The sequence below is a fragment of the Hibiscus syriacus genome, unplaced genomic scaffold (assembly GCF_006381635.1).
Source record: "Hibiscus syriacus cultivar Baekdansim isolate YM2019G1 unplaced genomic scaffold, ASM638163v2 tig00110890_pilon, whole genome shotgun sequence".
NCBI lineage: Eukaryota > Viridiplantae > Streptophyta > Magnoliopsida > Malvales > Malvaceae > Hibiscus > Hibiscus syriacus.
This window is the reverse complement of record NW_024062900.1, coordinates 15,625,944-15,646,376: the sequence shown is the minus strand read 5'-3', so window position 1 is coordinate 15,646,376 and position 20,433 is coordinate 15,625,944. Positions and strand designations below refer to the sequence as shown.

The 20,433-nt window shown below is 32.8% G+C and overlaps 1 protein-coding gene and 1 pseudogene across 2 annotated transcripts; one reads left to right on the top strand and one right to left on the bottom strand.

Moving 5' to 3' along the window:
• The first annotated feature begins 12,545 nt into the window (after window positions 1-12,545).
• LOC120144472 (tobamovirus multiplication protein 1-like) lies at window positions 12,546-15,026 on the top strand. 2 transcript variants are annotated; one of them, XM_039158510.1, is made up of 11 exons: window positions 12,546-12,715; window positions 13,123-13,213; window positions 13,303-13,355; window positions 13,601-13,693; window positions 13,780-13,851; window positions 13,949-14,021; window positions 14,187-14,232; window positions 14,315-14,378; window positions 14,466-14,519; window positions 14,613-14,690; window positions 14,806-15,026. In XM_039158510.1, the coding sequence occupies exons 1-11, from the start codon at window positions 12,551-12,553 to the stop codon at window positions 14,896-14,898; spliced, it is 882 nt and encodes a 293-aa protein (XP_039014441.1). In that variant the 5' UTR covers window positions 12,546-12,550; the 3' UTR covers window positions 14,899-15,026. The 2 variants fall into 2 exon arrangements, with proteins under 2 accessions (XP_039014441.1, XP_039014442.1); XM_039158511.1 differs by having other exon boundaries at window positions 13,949-14,024; window positions 14,190-14,232.
• Window positions 15,027-15,689: 663 nt separating this feature from the next.
• LOC120144773 lies at window positions 15,690-19,427 on the bottom strand (annotated as a pseudogene).
• Between the last annotated feature and the right edge of the window lie 1,006 nt (window positions 19,428-20,433).

Genomic DNA, 20,433 nt, shown 5'->3' with positions numbered 1-20,433 from the left:
TCGTTACTCCCACTCTGAACAGGAGTAACATGCTCGCCTGCCCTACTCGATTCTTGATGATCTGACATCTGAACATAGTCAAAATCATCGTCCATTAGTAAAGAGTAACTTTACTCCTAATAAGCATCATCAAGTATATATACAATTATCAGTAACTTTTGACATCCTAGTGGCATGTATATACTTTTTAATTCAAAACAAACTCGATTTAGTCCAAGAATCGGCTAAATCTGTAGCTCTGATGCCAATAAATATAACACCCATAACCCGTATAATTATACTTATACAGATTATAGATGTTATCAGAAACTTCTAAAACCATTTTATCATTTAAAAAAAACGATTCAAAATTTATTTTCTTAAAATGGTAAATAATATTATAAAAATAACATATCATATAAATCATGTTTCGTTGTAACCAATTTAATTCAAAAGATTTATTTTATATGAATAGTGAATAGTACCCGTGAACAGTAACAGTAAATAGTAGGGGAATCGATTCCCTGTAGCAAGGGAATCGGTTCCCCTTTTACAATCTGGAAATTTGCTAAAACGTGGTTATTGTAGCAATGAACAGTAACTGCTACAGTAACTGGAAAATACATATAAGTTCATAAAATTCCATTTTCTTGTTTCCAATTTCGTTCAACAAAGCAAATAAAACATAATAATTACATGCCATTAATTAAGTCTACATTACATCTTAGGATGTCTTACTGATAAAGAAATATATTTCTTGATGATTGATGTCGCTTTGCACTCCTTAATCCACTACTGGCTTTTTACCTACGCGTGAAAATCATCACACGCTAAGTATATACTTAGTGAGGTAATTAAAACAATAAATAGTGCAATACAATTCATGCATAATTTCATTATAAAACCCAAATACCATAAATTCATATTATTAGCATATTCAATATTTTACCATGATCAAAATAATGTAACTGAGTATAAAATTCCTTACCAATATACTTGCCATTATTTCCTTAAGCTCATAAGCTAAATTTTATGCTCACCATTTATTAACCAATAATCTATAAAACCATAGACAATAGCCCAATATACAACCCTGAGGACCCTGGGTATTCGAGTAATATTTGCACCGTAGTGCTACACATAAGGTCGTGCCCACCATATACACCGAAGTGTATTACACATAAGGTCGTGCCCACTATATACACCGAAGTGTATTATAAACCTGCAGCTGCTATACTCTATGGCATGCCAACTATACCTTGTCCCTCAATGACTTACTTGGGCATATAGTCTATTTTATTCGATCCATCCATGGCAAAGTATATTATCATAATTTAACATTGGGCAGTTCATACCCGAAATAACATTCATGGTAAAATATCACCTTTTCAAAAATCAAAGCATTATAATTTCATACTATGACATATCAATGTCATATCAATTTATAAAAATATGATATAATATCATGCTGATAAAACAAGGTCGACTTATCGCAAGTCTTCCTGATGATGTATAAAACATCTTTATAATTTCATGCATGTATTGCACTCACCTTGACACTTTATAATTTTCCAAAATATGAGCCTCACTATTGTCCACAATAACCCTTTTCTTTTATACTCGAATTGTTTTGAACACCGAGTAAATCATAATCTGTACAAAATATAGATTCATACCTATATATGTTAGTATTGTACTAACATAAATATTTTTCCAAATAAATTCCATAATCATACTTCAAACTATTCACCACAAAATACTTTAACATTTATTAATTCTTTTTAGTATTGGAACCAATTTTTCCAATTTACTCAAAATGGTCCTTCACCATTTTATCACCTAAATCTTTAATACCAAAAATTCCAATATAGAACATCAATTATATATCACTTACACAACAATCCCTCCATTTTCCAGAATTTACGAATTGATCTACAACTTTTCAAAACTTACGAAATGATCCCCAATTTTTTCTGAGGCTTGTATAACACTTCCTTCATCATTTCCAACTTATATATAATTTTTCCATAATTTTTCTCACTCTAACAATCCATGATCAAAACTCATAGAACAAATTCTCAAAAGATCAACCATGTTCTAATCATCACACATGCTTGAATATGAATCTACTACCTTACAAACATCAAAATCCGTCATCAATTTCATGATCCCTTTTTATGAACACAAACCCTTAAATTTAGGATCTTTGAACACCAACAAGATTACCATGCCATATTGGTACCAAAAGATAGAGTTTTTCGCATACAAAAATTTTCTATTTACAACTTACACAAAATCCTAAACAAATTGCTTGAAAATGGAGTTGGAATTTTCACTTACCTTTGGAGAAACCCACGGCTGATTTGGGAGAAGAAGATGAACAAATGCAATGATATGTTGGGTGCATATCATAATATTTTACATTATAATCCACTTAAATGAATATAATATTCACTTAATTAGGATAAGACCAATTTACCCTTAATGAATCTTTTTATTTACCATAAAACCATGACAACTCATCATTATCATAATTCAAAGTCAAAGATGAAATATTTTGACTTTAAATTTCCGAATTTTCCCATGAAATTTCAAAACTTGCCTTTTAGTAACTAAATTCCACTATTTCAATTAAATCTGAAAATTTCCATATTTTCAGACCAAATTTATCTGATCCAAAATATTAAAATAATATTTCCAACTATTTTATAACATCCTTCAAATTTTTGTAAGAATTAAATTAAATCTGAAATTACCGATTCCTTATCGGTTTTAACCATTTCTAATTTTTCTTTACCAAATTCCAAATTCAAAATATAATTCCATAAAACTCTACTCTCAAGAGTAAACTATCTATTTAGGAATAAAATTCTTTTTTTAGGAACTTTATCACTTAATTCCCTAAAATCTCTTCCAAGTTTTATACTTTGACCATCAAACTTTCAAAAGTTACATTTTGGTCATTAACCAAAATTTGGGGTATTACAATACACACGAGGAACCAACAAAACAATTATGCATTCAGATCACATCGTACAGTTTGACGTTCACACCCACCACCTTTCTCCGTCCTGGATCTAGCACTGTTCGTCATCATCTCCGCTGTGCGCCCCATCACTGTCCTTCTAATCCACGCCAACTGTGGTCACTACTTCTTCTCGTCCACAACAGTCGACTTTCTCATCTTGTTCAATGCATTCGACGATATCGGAAAATACTCCGGAGGTAAATTCTGATCCTATTTCCATTTAATTATTACTAATGTACCATCCGATTTATGGTTTTACAGAGTATTTCAAAGTCAATTTTCCACCGACGACACAACCTGACCATGCTTCTAGTTCACGGTATCAGATCTGAGCCGCTTACTTCTTCACCTCCCACCGTGATCGTGATCGACAGTAAATCCGGGGAGTACTCTATTACTTCTCTTGTATTTTAATTTTACGTTTTGAGGCAAAATGCTTTAAGTGAGGGGGAGTGGAGTGTAGGTTGAATTTTCCTTTGCTTATCTTTATGTTTTGATTCTAGTATGTGTTGGTTGAATTTGCGAAAATTTCATTGAATTTCTTTGTCTTGTTGAATTTTTTTGGAATGCCATGATTGTTTAGGAACACATGATTGTTTAGGTTAGGATGTTCTTGATAGCGAATAGCATGAATTGTGATCAAGTTAGAATTTTTGTGATATTCCATGATTTTGTTAGTTGAAATGTGCTTAGCTCAATGCATGAAAACAATTTGGTGAGATTTGAGCCTTTACGAGCATATCATTTTCGCTCTCATTTTGTTGGATTGAGTGTGTCGAATTTGACACTAGTATTCTAAAACCTGCATTTTAAATACTGTCGAGATTACACGTGAACAAGATGCTTAAAGATGATTTGGGCGCCTTAGGATTAACCATTTTGTTTCCCCACTAAATTGCCTACCCATACATTTCCCCTAGTTAACCACTATTGAGCCTATTCTCATTTCTTTGTTTTCACCACATTTATAAACCCGGGCCTTTTTATTTTTCCCTCTTTTCTACCCTTTTCAGGGCAAATGAATAATTTAACCATTGTATGCTTCATCGAAAAAAAAAAGAAAAAAATAGCAATTCAAAAAAAAGAGGAAAAAAAGATGTTCGAAAAAAAGAAAAAAAAACATGAGAAAAAAATGAAAACGAAACAACAACAAAGAAAAACAATCAAATGCATTTTAAAAAAAATTGGTTGTTTGATAGTTTGTCTTTTTGTCTTGTTATGCTTAATGTTTGATGGAGTTGAACTTATTATTTGTTAGTTCCTTGCCTTGAATTTTTAGCCATATATTTAGCCTTTTTCCCACCTTTACCTAAGCCCCGTTACAACCAATAAAAGGCCCCTTGATTTATGCATCTTGTTCTTATTAGTAGTAGAGATTTGATTTACTTGCAGGCCTATGGTAATATCGTGTCAATTCTGACATTGAGTGTTTCTTTACCCCAAACACATTGAGCGATTTGAGTGAATCCCGGTAAGGCGTTGAGTTATAAGTATTGAGATTGATATTTGAATGGATATTATAATTGCATTTGACTTGTTCCAATTGGTGATGTTAAATTGAATGATTTCTTGACTTGAATAGTTATTATGGTCTCTACCTTGCTTCCTCGAATGTGAAACTTGAAAAAGAACGGTAAATGAAATTTTGACTGATTTGATTAATCATACTTTAGGACAAGAATGAGATAAGTGAGGGGAATTTGATGAGTGTTCAGAATCGTTAATATTTGCTTGTTATTTCTTCGATCTTGTGGATTTATTGCTACTGATTTGGTTGTGTTATACTTATTTTCGTGCAGGTCCTTACTTTCCAGAATTAGTGACAAAAAGGGTGCATACTGCATTTTGTTATTATTTGGTCACGGTTGGAGATATGGGTATGACTCTGGGCACGACGCAGGCTGATGTGGCGATTTCTAGAAGGTCCAGTCAACGACGGTTTCTAGAAGACTTCCTCAGCACGCCTTCTGGAAGATGAACGAGCAGAGTTGCATTGGAGATTAGTTTAAAGTTTGAATTTAGGAAAAAAAATTATCTTTAGGATTATTTTATTTTATTTTCTTTATCTATCCTTAGGCTTTAAGAGGCTATAAATACCCACTTGGGTAAGCCTAAACTCATCACTCAAATTACAATCCTCTTTTCTCTCTAGTTTTTATTAAAGCTTTCTCTTTTTTACTTTTCAAGTTCTTCATTTTTCTTTTATTTTCAAGTTTTGTTTTTAATATCCTAAGTATGACTTTTGTCATGCTTAGCTAAATTTTTCATAAGCCGAGAGCTGACGCAATGACTCAATTCCATCGGGAGAATTGAAACAGTCCCTCAATATCTTTGGAATATCTCTCTCAATCTCTGCGCTTATTTTTCAAAATCAAAACAGTTTTCAAAATCAAAGAGTGACTTTGGTCAAGAGGTTGTTGAGATTAAATGTGTGGGAGGAAGATTCGGCTTATAGGAAGCAAATTCGACTTCCTGGGAACACACTTGGCGAGATGGCTTTGCCAAGAGGGATTTGAGATCGGAATTGACGGTTATGGAAGCAACAATTCGAGTCGGTCGCCACAAACTTAAAAGCTAATTGATCTACGACAATTGATGTTAAGAGAATCAGTTTCTGAAGCCGAAATCAAAGATTGCCTTGGGTATTCGGTATACAAGATAGAGTCACAGGGATAGCCCTTGTACACAAAGTAACCGACATGAATCCCGGAGGGAAAATCTTATTCGATGATCTAAAGGAAATTGAGTCAAAGCAAAGCTTGAGGCTATTTTTACCGTATTTACTCACAATCTTTACTCTCTTATTTTTACTTTAATTGCTTTTATTTATTTATTTATTCATTTTTTACTATTTAAAGCTCATATTACAAACCCACATTTTTACTATTTTCGCCTAGTTAGAACCATTCAAACATAAAATTGTGATTTTCTAAGTCTTTGAGGATTCGACCCTTATTTCTCTATACTACGTATTTCCTTATTTATTAATTGAGAAAAATGAATTTATTTGACATCCAAAAAGAAAGTTGTCACCTTCACAAAAGAGTAGTGAAGCAATGCAAATTCAATCTTCTCAAAAGAGTAGTGAAGCAATGAAAATTCAAGCCTTCACAAAAGAGTAGTGAAACAATGCAAAACCAGCCTTCACAAAAGAGTAGTGAAGCAATGCAAATCCAGCCTTCACAAAAGAGTAATGAAGAAAGAACATATCAAAAGTTTGATCTCCACAGAAGAGTAGTGGAACGAAATTTTATCAAAATATGAAGTCAATTGGACGAAAACTTCTTGTATTTCTATCTTTGCTTTATTCTTGTTAACAAAAAAATAAGCAAAGAAGGGCAGCTGTCGACATTCATTTTCGTTCGAGTCCCAATTCGTTATAAGTATTATAATATTATTATTATTATATATTATTATTATTATATTATAATTAATTGTTACAATTTTACAGGCCCAAATGTAAAGACCAACTACAACCCGAAGGCCTAAATTACAAAGCTAAACCTTAAACCCATATTACAACCAGGCCCAGTTCAGGCCCAAACTTGACCCGAATAGCCCAACAGACCCAGAATCAGATCCAAAGGCAATTAGGGTTTTATCTCATATCCTCTAGCCGTCGCAGATCTCAATCTTTGGATCTGGAGAGATCCAACAGTCCCAAGTGTGACCAGCAGGAACCCTAGGGTTCTCATTACACCCTAGGGCTATTCCGACCATCGCCATATAAGTGATGATGTCGTCACCCTCGTCGTCTCCAACCAGCAGCTGCCACGTCCTCGCAGGATCGAAGAAATCTGGGTGCATTAAATGCACCCAACTTATTCACTGAACAACTCACCACCCCTAGGTGAGTCACTGCCAGAGCCTTGGTGACTCACGGTGGTGACACTCTATTAACCGGTCCAAACGGTGTAAAAAATGAGGTTATAAAAGCCTGTCAAACCTGCAAGAAAAAAAGAAAAAAAAGAGGAACAAGCACCCAATACACAGCAAACAAACCAGTAAAATAGTGAAGAGAGAGCAAAGGAAACCTTACCATCGTCGGAGAGCCCAAGCGTCGTCGGAGAAGTCGAAATACCAAAGGTATAAATCTTAGATCTACTGCGATTTAGGGCTTTTTAGGAGGAAAGGTTACCGGATTCGGCTTTAGGACAAGTAGGGCTTTGATTTGGGTAAATTTGGTAATTTTCAGCCACAGTGGGTGGTGCCTGACGGTGGTTATCGACGACAGTGCATAGTGGCCGGCCGAGGACGAATTCCCTCCGGTGAGGGAATTCTAATAGAGAGAAGCAAAGAGCGAAAATGAGGCTTGAAGCCTCTTTAGGTCGGTTTAGGGCCTATATATACCCATCCCCGAACGGCGTCATTTTGGGGAGGGACTTGTGCATAAATTCAGGTATGGGGAAATTATGCCCGGGTCCCTGTAACTTTGTAACTTTATAATTTAGTCATTAAAAGCATGTTTTTATACATTTTAATTTTCTTTTAATTTTATTTGCTTATATTTTGATCAATGTTGTATATGTATATATGTTTTAGGATAAATACCATATTTAGTCCTTAATATCTTTAATAATTTATATTTCGACCTATATAATAATTTAGGGTAAATTACATTATTAGTACACTATTTTAATATTATTTCGAATTATGGTAATTAATGTTAATTTTTTTTATATCTTAATTATTAATTATTAATATAGGATAAATTATACTACTAGTATTTATATCTTATATTAGGATTATTAATTTACATATTTATAACTTAACCAATGTAATTTTAATATTTAGTATTATGATGAGATTATTAATATTATTATTTATTTCAGTTATTTGTATAATAAAGTTAAAAACAAATTTATAATTTATTGCAAAGACACTAATTAATTAACATCGGTACCAATTTTTTGGCGTTGTGAGGGTGCTAATCCTTCCCCACACGTAACTGACTCTCGGACTCATTTTCTGGTAAGCAGACCCCTGTTGTGTTATTTTAATATCATTCTTATGAATTTTATTAATATAACATAATATTTGGTGACCAATCTCGCCACATTAAAAGATTGGTGGCGACTCTACAATTTTGTGTTTTGATAAACACTTACTTTTTCGAGACTAGTTACACATAGGTGTACTATTTGCACTCTCCGTCACCAGATAAAGAAACGTCTCGACAACGCTGATCTACCTCCTGCTGTGATAGAATCTAAAGCGAAACAATGTTGATCTACCTCCTGATACAAGCTAAACGAATACGAGCCAAACTTTCATATTAAACGACACTACCATACATTATACATTATTATATTGACTTACACCGTTAACTCTAACTACTAATAGCTACCGATCAACACTAACTAAAAATAACAAATATATATAATTCTAATAATAATAAGAGCAAATAAACCCAGACAAAATATATTGTCTACAGTACCTAGATTATGATTTTAACGATCATACTTATGTGGATGTCAAATTTTTATTTTTTAATTACCACATCACCTTTTTTTTTATTCGTTGATATTTTTAATTAATTTTATTCAATCAATTAGGTGGTGACACATGTCATTACCAATGGGGATATAAAGATAGAAATCAATCTTGCTCTAGTATGGATTGATCTTGGGTCTTTTACATGTAAAACAAATCACTCAACCGTTGAGCTAAGCTAGTCATTGATTAAATTCTATCACATTATGTGTTTAACTTATATAACGGTATCACCACAAAATCAATATTTTTCAATGACAATAAGATTCAAATATGAGATACTTTAAATTAGTCACCAAAAATTTAGTGACTCAACTATAGTGTTATTTTTTTTTATTGAACTTAATTTGTATACCATTATTAAATTAAAAGATTAATTTTTACTTTATTTAGAAATAAAAAATAATTAAATAATTAATATATTTTTATAAAAATTATATAATATAATTATTAAAAAATATGTATAATATTATAAAAATATTGATTTAGTTTTTAAAATAAAATTAATTATTTATTTGAAATAATATTTTAAATTATCTATTTAATTTTAAATAATTTTAATTATACATTTAGTATTCAACTGTCACTTTGGTTTTGTATAATATTATTTAAAATTAAATATATAATTTAAAAGTAATAATATTTCAAATAAATAAATAATATGATTTTAAAAATTAAATAAGTAATTTAAAATTTTATAAATATACTTTTCAGAATAATTTAATATAAATTTTATAAATATATATAAATAATTATTTAATTATTTTTTATTTCCAAATAAAGTAAAAATTATTTTTTAATTTAATACTAATATAAGTAAGTATTAAATTTGATATAATAAAAAATATATTTGTATTATAGTTAAATGATTAAGCTTTCGATCATTAATTTAAAGTGATACATATTCAAATTTTACAATTATAAAAAATTATTGATTTTGTAATGATACTATTATATAAGTTAAATGCAAAATGTGGTGAAATAGACTCTAATTACTAGTTTAACTCAATGGTTGAGTACCATGCATTTTATGCAACATGCCTAACGATTCATTCTAAGAGTAAGAATATATTTTTATTTTATCCCCATAGTTCGTCATATGTGTCACATTTAATTGGTTGAATAAAGTAAAATAAAAAATACAGAAAGATGATGTGGAAAATAAAAAGATTGACATGACATGCCACATCAACATTGTCATTAATGGTTTTGAAAAAAAAAAGTTTGGGACTAAAGAAAAATAAAAATGATAGTGTAAGTACTACACGTATAATTTATCTTTTTAATATTTAATTTCGGTACGTGGCTTTAGTAGTGTATTGCAATATGCGACTAAGCCTGTAAGCGAACCGAACGAACATGAACGGGGGTATGTTCATGTTCGTTCGTTTAACTTTAATCGAACAAATGAATGAACATGAACATAAACGAACAAAAAATTTCTTGTTCGTGTTCGTTCGTTAAGGAATGTAGCTTGTTTGTGTTCGTTCATGTTTGTTCATTTAAATGATAAATGAACACAAATGAACGAACATAAACGGACTGATGTATACGAACATAAACGAATACAATAAACGAACGTAAGTGAACGTAAACGAACACAATAAATGAACGTAAACGAACATAAATGAGTATAGATTTTTTTTCTTTCCTAACAATTTTAGGATTATATTTTATTTAATTGTTTTGAGCTTTTTTTATTTGTATTTAAAATTAATTGAATTTTAAAATATTTATGGGTTTCATATTAAAATTTATTGGCTTTAATATTTTAAATGGGTCTGGATAGAGTGGACCAAACATAAATGAACGCACATAAATGAACATATTACCGAACGTTCACGAACGTAAATGAACGAATGAGCCCTTTGTTCATATTCGTTCGTTTAATAAATAAACGAACTTCCTGCCCAACGGTTCATGAACGGTTTGCTGAACGTTCAGTTCATTTACATGCCTATATGCGATGTGCGTTATACACTCATCTTCATGTGGGTAGCCTCACTGTTTAATTAATTGGATGAGTCTACGGTGCATGTCGCACACCGCAACATACCACTAAAGCGATATACCAAAAATACCACTAACTAAAATGTCCTTATTAAGTAAATATTAAAAGGGTAAATTCTACGTTTAATACTTACACTAACATTTTTATTTCGATTTAATACTTAAACTTTATATTTTTCTCCAAAACTATTAACGACAATGTGATGTGGCATGACATTTCATTTTTTTTTAAAATTTTTAATTTACATATCATTTTTCTATTTATTCGTTAGTGTTTTTAATTAAATGGTGACACGTGTCACCAATTATGAGAATAAAATAAAAGATATTCGGGCTCTTATCATTAATTGAACCTATGACTCTTACATGAAAAGAAAGGCACTCAACCATTAAATTAAGCTAGTTATTTATATTAATTTTATCATATTTTGTATATAACTCATATAATATTATCACCATAAAATCAATATTTTTCGATAATTTTGAAATATAAATATGTGACACTTTAAATTAATGATCGAAAGTTTAATCATTCAACTATTATGCAAATTTGTTTTTATTATATCAAACTTAATACTTATTTGAATCATTATTAAATTAAAGAATAAATTTTCACTTTATTTGAAAATAAAAAATACTTAAATTTATGAAACTTATATTAAATTATTCAAAACAATTCTTTATAATATTATGAAAATATTTATTTATTTTATAAAATCATATTTTTTATTTATTTAAAATAATATTATTTTTAAATTATCTATTTAATTTAAATAATGTTGTACGAAACTAAAGTATAGTTAGATGGACAATAAACATATGATTTACTCTAAATTTAAATTATTTAAAATTAAATAGATAATTTAAAAATAATATCATTTCAAATAAATGATTAATTTGATTTTAAAAAATAAATACATATTTTTATAATATTATAAATATACTTTTTTATAATTATTCCATATATTTTTTTATAAAAATATAAAAATTATTTAATTATTTTTATTTATAAATAAAAGTTAGAAATTAACTTTTAATTTAATAATGCTATAAATAATATTAAGTTCAATTATAAAAAAATTATATTATAGTTGAATGACTAAACTTTCGGTGATTAATTTAAAGTGTTCATATTTGTATCTTATAGTAATCGAAAAATATTGATTTTGTGGTGATATTGTTATATAAGTTAAATACAAAATGTGGTGAAGTTTATCCAAATGACTAGTTTAGTTCAATGGTTTAGTGATCTGTTTCTCATGTAAGATACTCAATATCAATTCATACTAGGACCAAGAATGATTTCTATTTTTTTATCACATAGGTAGAGACACATGTCATCACCTAATTGGTAGAATAAAATTAATTAAAAATCCTGACAAATAACAATAAGGTGATGTAGTAATTAAAAAAATTAAACAAATGATTAAATATTATAATTAAACAAATATGCCATACAAGTATTACCGTCAATGATTTTAAAAAATTAAAGTTTAAATGCTATAATTAAATAAATGTGATAATTTAGGTATAAAACTGTAATTTATCTTTTTAATATTTAATTAATAAAAATAATTTAACTAGTGATGTACATACGCTATAAAATTTTCCTTAAATAATTAATCAATTAGAAATCCATTTAAATGATGATTATATAATTTTCATTATTATTCACGGCAATTACCGGTTGAAGTTTAAGCTTGGGTTTATAACTTGTTTCTACCGACGATGTTGTTTAACCGTCAACATTAATTAAAAATCAAAAACCACAGTTGCTGTCTGTTACCGAAATCCACGAACATGTCACTAACTATATATGTTTCGACCGTTATACTCTCCCCCACAAGTGGCATACTCCTACCTAAGTGTCTTCTCTCCCCTCCCTCCACGTGTCCCTTCCTTCCACACCCTTCTCCTCCTCCTCCTCCCCACTCATCAATGGTCGTTGTCTCTTATCGATACTTTTTCTTGTTTTTATTTGGTTTTAGTTATTTATTCATTTATTTTTCCTTGTTTTCACAGTTGAGGGAGTTGCTTCAGATGGTGAGAGTAAAGGGCTTTGTTCTTACAGAGAAACCGTCGTTGTTGAAGCATGTCGTGGGAATGCTTGGTTGGTGGGATGAGATTGATAAATCCGACGAGTGGCAGAGATCCATTTTCTATTTCTTGTCTGCTTCTTATGCTCTTATTTCATTTGTTGCTCTGGTATGCTAATTTCATGCATTTTTCATATTGCTCAATGGGATTTAAATGAAACGAAACGTGGATGAAATGAAAAATATAAATGACTTTGATGCATGTGATGTTTTAGTGTAAAGCTTGAATCTTTATGTGTTCGTCTGCAATCAGAATCGAGGCAAGTATTTCATATCATAATCTTTATGTGGTTGAGCCCGCGTCTTCTAGGAAGAACAACATTGTAGAATTTCTTTGTATGAAATTTGATATGTCTGTATGTTTACTATGTGTTTGATATTATGCTATATGAGATTCATGTAAACCCCACCATTTCTATTTCACTGCAACTTATAATGTTATTGGATACTGTCCAAACTCATGAGCATATGGTGCAAGATTATGGTTTTCTAATGGCATTAATGCTTCGATTTTAGGTACAATTATGCAGGATTCAACTGCGAGTGCCGGAGTACGGGTGGACGACACAAAAGGTTTTTCACTTGATGAACTTTGTTGTGAATGGATGTAAGAATTGTGTATTATATCTCTCACAGTCCTTCAACTAGCTGTTTTATAACTTTGCTAAAACAAATCATTGTATGGCATTCTAACAGTGAGGGCTGTTCTTTTCTGTTTCTACAAGACCGTGTTTCTTGTTAAATCCAAGGTATGTCCCGATGTATAGAGTCGATGCACCAGATTTTAATGGTTACTTCTAGTGAATCAGCATTTTTAGATAGCATGGCCATGTAATTCTCTTTAGGGTATCATACCAACTGCCATATGATGTCTAGATGTTTGTATTGTTTACATTCTGATTTTGGTATTGGGAAATCAGTAGATTATTCGCAAATATCGTTCTATTCTAATTTCAGCTTCACTGCTTTAACCATAACATCGATCGGTATACAGGCACTCGAAATGGTGCTTCTGGATCTTCCTAACCTTCTGTTTTTTTCAACATATATGTTGCTTGTTCTTTTCTGGGCCGAGATATATTACCAGGTAGACAACTCTTCTTTGCTATGTCGTCATTTTGCATAATTTAATCACGACACTAAATCGATTCTTCTTTATTTTTTGTTTCTTAGGCAAGAAGTCTTCCTATTAATAAACTAAGACCTGCATACTATAGCATCAACGGATTTATATACTTTGCTCAGGTAAAAGTAACAATGTAATTGTACATCACCTAAAATGATGGGTTTTTGGATTTTACAATGCCATCTAAAGAAGCCTGTCTGTTTCTTGTGCTAAAAGGTGTGCATATGGATTTCCATACGATTAAGTAAAAGCCCGATTGCGATCGAATTTGCTAGAGTCTTTATTTCAAGTAAGTTTTTCTTCTTTAAATCTGCTTTGAATTTGCATTTCCAATGCCACAACGAAGTTCAAGTGATCTTTTTCTACGAATTTAAATGGATTCCAAAGAAGTAAATGGACTTACTGGGGGTGAGTGAAAAAGTGATGCATTGGTGTATTTCTTTGCATTTTGCAGTTGTTTCGCTTTGTGCTGCGTCCGGGTTCATTCTATACGGTGGGAGGTAAGAGTCAATATCAAGCCTCGAACCGACATTCAGTTTCTGTTCCATCTCTATTCACTTTTTTTGTCACTTACATCATTAGGTTGTTCTACATGTTGAGACGCTTCCCTATCGAATCCAGAGGTCGCCAGAAAAAGCTGTTTGAGGTTTGTTTTGTAATTGTAAAGGCTTCGATACCCTTTCAACTGTTTATCTGTCATTCGATGTGGTCTTCGATCCTATTTCTATGGCAGGTTGGCTTCGTAACTGGGATATGCTGTGCCTGTTTCGTGCTAAGATGCCTCATGGTTAGCCATCTTCGATAAAAAATAGAGTCATAAATACTACATAAACTTCTTTATACATAACAAGGGATTGTTTCCATCGGTTTCGCTTTGCAGGTTCTGGTCTCGGCTTTTGACGAGGATGCGGATATCGATGTTCTATACCATCCCCTCCTAAATCTTATATATTACATGGTACATTTGGTTCCGGGGCGTGCTTACTCATTAATTCATGCTATACAATTAGATCAAACTTCGGTTGTGTTCCACCAGTTTCGTCTTCTAACAGCTTCTGTTGTTTTTCCAACAGTTGGTAGAGATTATTCCATCAGCTTTGGTGCTGTTTATACTTCGGAAATTGCCTCCGAAGCTAGTTTCGGATCAGTACCATCCCATCAAATGAAGAGTTGCATGCAGCTGTACCCAGAAACTTGAAAGATTAAAACGGTCAGGAAAATGTGTAAGCTGCCAGCAAGGACTTGAGCCATGGGGACTTAACATTTCTCTATGTACATTCACTCTCAAAACACTTTTTTTGTTTCTCAAGCAGAAATTCAATTCATTGATGAGCGAAAAATATCCCTTTCATTTGACTTTATGCTACTGTATTTCAAAAGTGGCAGAGAATTAACATGCATTTTATTTGTGCCAGTGATAAATTGTTCAAATGAGAATTTAAATATTTTAAAAGTAATTTCAATATCAAATAAATATAAAAATAATAAATAATTTTTTAACTTAATACTATAGTTTTTCTTTCTAAATAATAATAAATATATTAAATAAACTTCTTATCAATAAAGTTTCATATAGTGCGCAACTAAATCAGTTAACCATAAGTTCTCACAGGCAACCTGAACTGAAATCTAATATATGGGCTGCATTTTTCGAAGCCTCGTCTCGTTTTGTCAGATTTGAGTGTTTTGACTGTTGATCGAAACTGAAAAAACAAAACAAGAGATGTTTTTAATGGAAATTAAACACACAGAGGGAATCATTATGTTCATAATTAAACTCTAAAATGTCACTAATAATCATTCCTCTCAACAGATTTTACAACCAATAAATATTACACTCTAGCCCTTGACTTCACGAATTTATGGGATTAATTTTAACCTGACAAAGTAAAGCACATGTTCTATGTTACCTAGAAACAAACAAGTAATGTGCGTTAGATTCTATATTTACAGACAATCACAAGTTAAAACCCTTCATACTGCTGCAATGAAGCTGCCGTACCGGTTTATGTACAGGTTGGATATGTAGGGGCAAGGTTGAAGGAGCTTTAATCAAATGCGATAGACATGCGTCGTCTAAAAGAGAGTCTATGTCGATAAGGTCTTCATCGCCATCTCCTTCAACATTACCCACTTCTTCTGTACTACTCAGTACCATATTGCAAGCCTGTGGAGCATTTTCTCAAAATAGTCGGTGCTTTGATAAAATATTGTGGTAAAAGAACTGTTGAATGTGCATTTGTTGGAACTGACTATAAGCACATTTTCACAATCAAAATTATGGCATATGATCTCAAGAATTCGAAATCTGTCCTGTAAGAAATGCAATGACCAAAGAAGACCTTAGCCAGATTTATAATCTGGCTAATGACAGAAACGAAGCAAGTACAAGGTGCAAAGACACAATCTCAGACAGATTGAATTGCCATGGGCAACTAACATCATTGAAGCCTACTGAATTGTAAAGTTTACTAAAGTAGGAATCTATGTAAAACAAAACAGTATATACCTTGTTTTCACGAATCCCTTGAACCAAGTTCAGCAGCCTTCGATATTGACCTCGTCCTTCAGGATTCTGAGCCATGGACTTTACCCTAGTAAGTGCCTTCTGCAGCATTTCCTAGGTTTGTTTTCTTCCCTCCTTGAGAAAATCATAATCATCTTCTTTCGAGGGCGTGCACTGTGGGTCTGGTTCCTTGGTAATTGCATCCCGTCGAAATCCTCGCAAGCCACTCCCTTTACGTCTCCACCGTAAAATAACTTTCTCCAGAATTCCCACTGACCAGATGATTGTTCTATACTGTTTCCTCACCTGGTGGCCTCTAACATGGTCCTTCACGCCATATAATTTCAAATCAATATTCTTTCAAGATTTTAAAGTTGAGAGGAAAATAATACATCAACAAAACCTTAAAATAACACTCCATCATAAGATTATCAATTCAGTTTCCCATTTTTCAAAGGTATTTACACAGCATATAGTAAACAATAATACAATTACAAGGGGTACAAGTCATGGTAGCAGCAGTCAGCCAAAATGAAATGGTCAAAAACCCTAAATATGAGAGACCAAAATCCCTTTGTTATTATCTCTTAAAGGAGTGTAAAATCATAAACATCAAAAAACTGTCTATGAAACACCTAGAACATCAAAATATTGTCACGTAAGATCTCCAAACACGGGATAGCACACGATTCATCATAAAACAAACACACACAATCAGATTACGAAATAACCCTTTTCCAAAGAAAAAGTTAGGAGAAGAGAGGAAAAGATAAACCAAGAAACTAAGCCATTGGCAAATGAAAAAACAGCAATGAACCTGGATTTTGACAATTCTTTGCCGAATCAATAAGAACTCTCTTCTTTTCTTCCAGCCACGGAACTTTATCCTGAATTTGCGTTGCAGCAGCATGGGCCACCCGATCAACTTGGAATGGCCTACGCGCTTTAGCAGCTATAAGTGAAATAGCATGCTCTTCAGACACACCTTTACCAGACTCACTCAATTGTTTCCGCTGGAAGGATTGCATCCTGAACATTTGATATATACGATCAGAAGCTTGTGTAGCATTGCATACAGCAGTAATTGAGTCTTTCAGTGATAGGTCTTATAAATCACTATCATATACTGGAGTTGCGATTCGCTCTGAAACTATTAGTACAGCTTCTTTTTTAACATTCATCGTAAGAGAAGAAAGTAAACCGGTCAAAGAAGATTCTGCAAGGTAACCAGAAATTCCTTTGTGTCCATTGCAAGAAGCCAAGTCCGCAGGAGTTCTGCTCAAAGGAAATTCTTGAGTAGGGTCCGTAAGGGCTCCTGGGTCTGCTCCCAGGGACACTAGAATGGCAACTGTTTGCTCTCTGAATTTTGCAAAAAAGTTATTCAGGCACATAACAAAAGTATAAGTTTTTCTTCAAATAGAACATTTACTTGATGAAAAGCACTAATGTGTTCATTTACAACTAGGATGGATGGATGTCCCTTGTTCTCATATGTAATGGGGTAAGGGGAAGGTAAGATAGTAGACTGTTCTCAACAACACTAGGTTGAGAACAGCTTCCGTAGGAGACCTCCAAATTATGAAATGTCCTCCATGAGACTCAATCCCGCGACCTCAAGGTTAAGAACCTTGTGTGTTCTACCAACTGAGCTGGATAGTCATTTCAATGTTCATTTACAACTAGGATATTCCCAAATGGTTTCATAGCCACAATACATATTTGAATTACTGCCAGTTTGATGAGAAATTTTCAGATTATAAATTGAAAACTCTAGGTGCATATAACAGACTTGCCAAAGATAATTGTGCATGATTTTATGTGTTTGATAATGGTTATATGAGAATAAGGGGCATGCAAATATTTTGTATTTTATGTGCATTTAAGGTGTAAGCACATCTCATATAGAGAAAACAAAAACCTTACAGGCACTGTTCGTTATGCAAGTGTGAACACTCACCTTGGAATTGAGCAAAGTCGCAGAGATGTTTTGGAATCCCTTGGTTTTGTGCTTATGTATTTCCTTAGAGGAAGTCTTCCCTGGCAGGGGCTAAGAGCTGGCAGGAAAAAGCAAAAAAAAAAAAATTGATATGATTAGTGAAAAGAAAGTTTCAACTCCTGTAGAGGTGCTCTATTGGTGGCAGCTCCAAAGGGCGGCACTCCAGTGGAAGAGCAGGTTTAACTGCAGGAGCAGCCATTGAAAAACCAGAAAGAATCTCAGTGGGAAGAGAAATTCGGGATAGATTATCCGGTGCCGTTGAAGCATTTTCCAAAAGAAAATTTTCAAGTACTAGCCCCCGTTGTGATCTGTTACACCCCAATTTAGGGGCTAAATTTTAGAAATTTTAAAGTATTGAATTAAAGTTGTATTTTGGAAGAAATTAAGAATTAAAGTGTAAAATCGTAAAGTTGGCAGACCATTTTAGAAAGTGAGGGAAATTCAGGGACCTAGCCCTGAATTTGCTCATTTTGTGTCGAAATAAAATTGAAATGTTTAATGTTTGGTTTCTGGTTATAGACTAGAAACAAAACCACCAATTTTTCCCAATTTCCTTCCCTGTCGACCCAACTTTGTAGCTTTGATACTCCACTATCAGACCACCGTTCGTCGATCTGAAACCACCAATAAACTCACCATTGAACGAAGAACAAAACCTGACCTATATTCCGTTGTGAATCGACGCCGTTCGTCGTAAAATTGAACCGGAAGCTTCTTCGATTTTAACTCGATCGCCTTTTGTTTTCTGTCGATTACGGTCGATCCGACGACATTCTCGCCTCACCACCTGCACCATCGGACTCACCGTGCGCTCAAAACCCGACCGAAATCGTTGCGTCGTTGTTGCTCCGTCGTCGTCACTCGGCGATCACCGTTGGAGAAGTTCGTAAGTTTTAAAATTCTGCAATCCGTTATGTTTCTTTGAAAAATAACACTTGCCCGAGAATCTCGAGGTTCCGATCTAGCAATCTGGAAATTTTTGTCACCGTCCGAAGACTGGAGTCGCCTCACGCGCCGCATGTGCCACCCACTGTGCATGGGATTCGTCTGGCAGACTGGAGAACCGGTTGACCGGCTGGACCGGTCCGAGCCAAGCCGTTGTTGACCGGACCGTTAACCGAACCGTTGATTGGACCATTAATCGGCCGTTGACTTATTTTGGTATCACCTATCCTGACGTTTTCCAACGTCATGAGTCCATTTTTTAGGTCCGTTTAGCCAAATTCTAACTCGGTAAGTTATTTTCACTGATTAATCACCCAATTCAATATGTTTTTCGTAATTAAGCTCCGTTTTTGATGAAATTTTTGTTGATATGTATATGATGAATTATTGGAAGTTGATTTCAAGATCGAGGGCGTTCGAATGGAGTTTAAATGGTCGATCAGTATGGCACGAAAATCTAGGTAATACATTACTACATTTTCATGCTTTATGAACCATGTTGGTATTGGTAAATGCATGAATGAAAATGTTTGGTCTTTTATGAGTAGTTAATTAATTCCTACACTCAATACGAATGTGATAAAAAGTTGGTAACTGAATAAAACTTTGATGGCTTATACAAGAAATTAGAAGTTTGATAAGGAATAATTTCAAGTTTAGAGATTATTCGAAAAAGAACTTAACTCCAGGATCTCTAAATTCTATTTATCCTTGTTAAGCGTTTTTTTTATACCGAAGTTACCTGGTTAAGGAATTACGAAAATGCCATTGAGAGGTAAAAATAGTACGAGTTGACTCTGAATGAGAAAGTACCATGAGAATTCATACATAACTCGATAAATTACAGATTTAATTGTTAAGATCATGTCTTTGTACAGAAAATTCCTTATAACCTGTTTGTAACATCTGAGAAGGCACTTGACCCGAAAATCTCCGAGTTAAGAGTAAATACCTGAAAAATAAGAAGGACCCAAGAATATCATCAACCCCAGGAATGATTGGATATCCTTAAGCTCTGAAATGACTGAAATAACGTTGAGAACCAAAATAACTTTATTATATGACCTAGTTGAACAGAATGAAAGAAGTGTATGTATTCGAATTTCAGAAATGACATAATTGCACTAGAAACTCTGAAGTAACCGGGATAAACTCGACTAATTTAATTGAGTACCTCGATGACCTTGAATTAAGTGAATAACTTGGATAAGTCTGGAAACACTGATGCTCAATTTGGCAAGAATTGTCTGTATT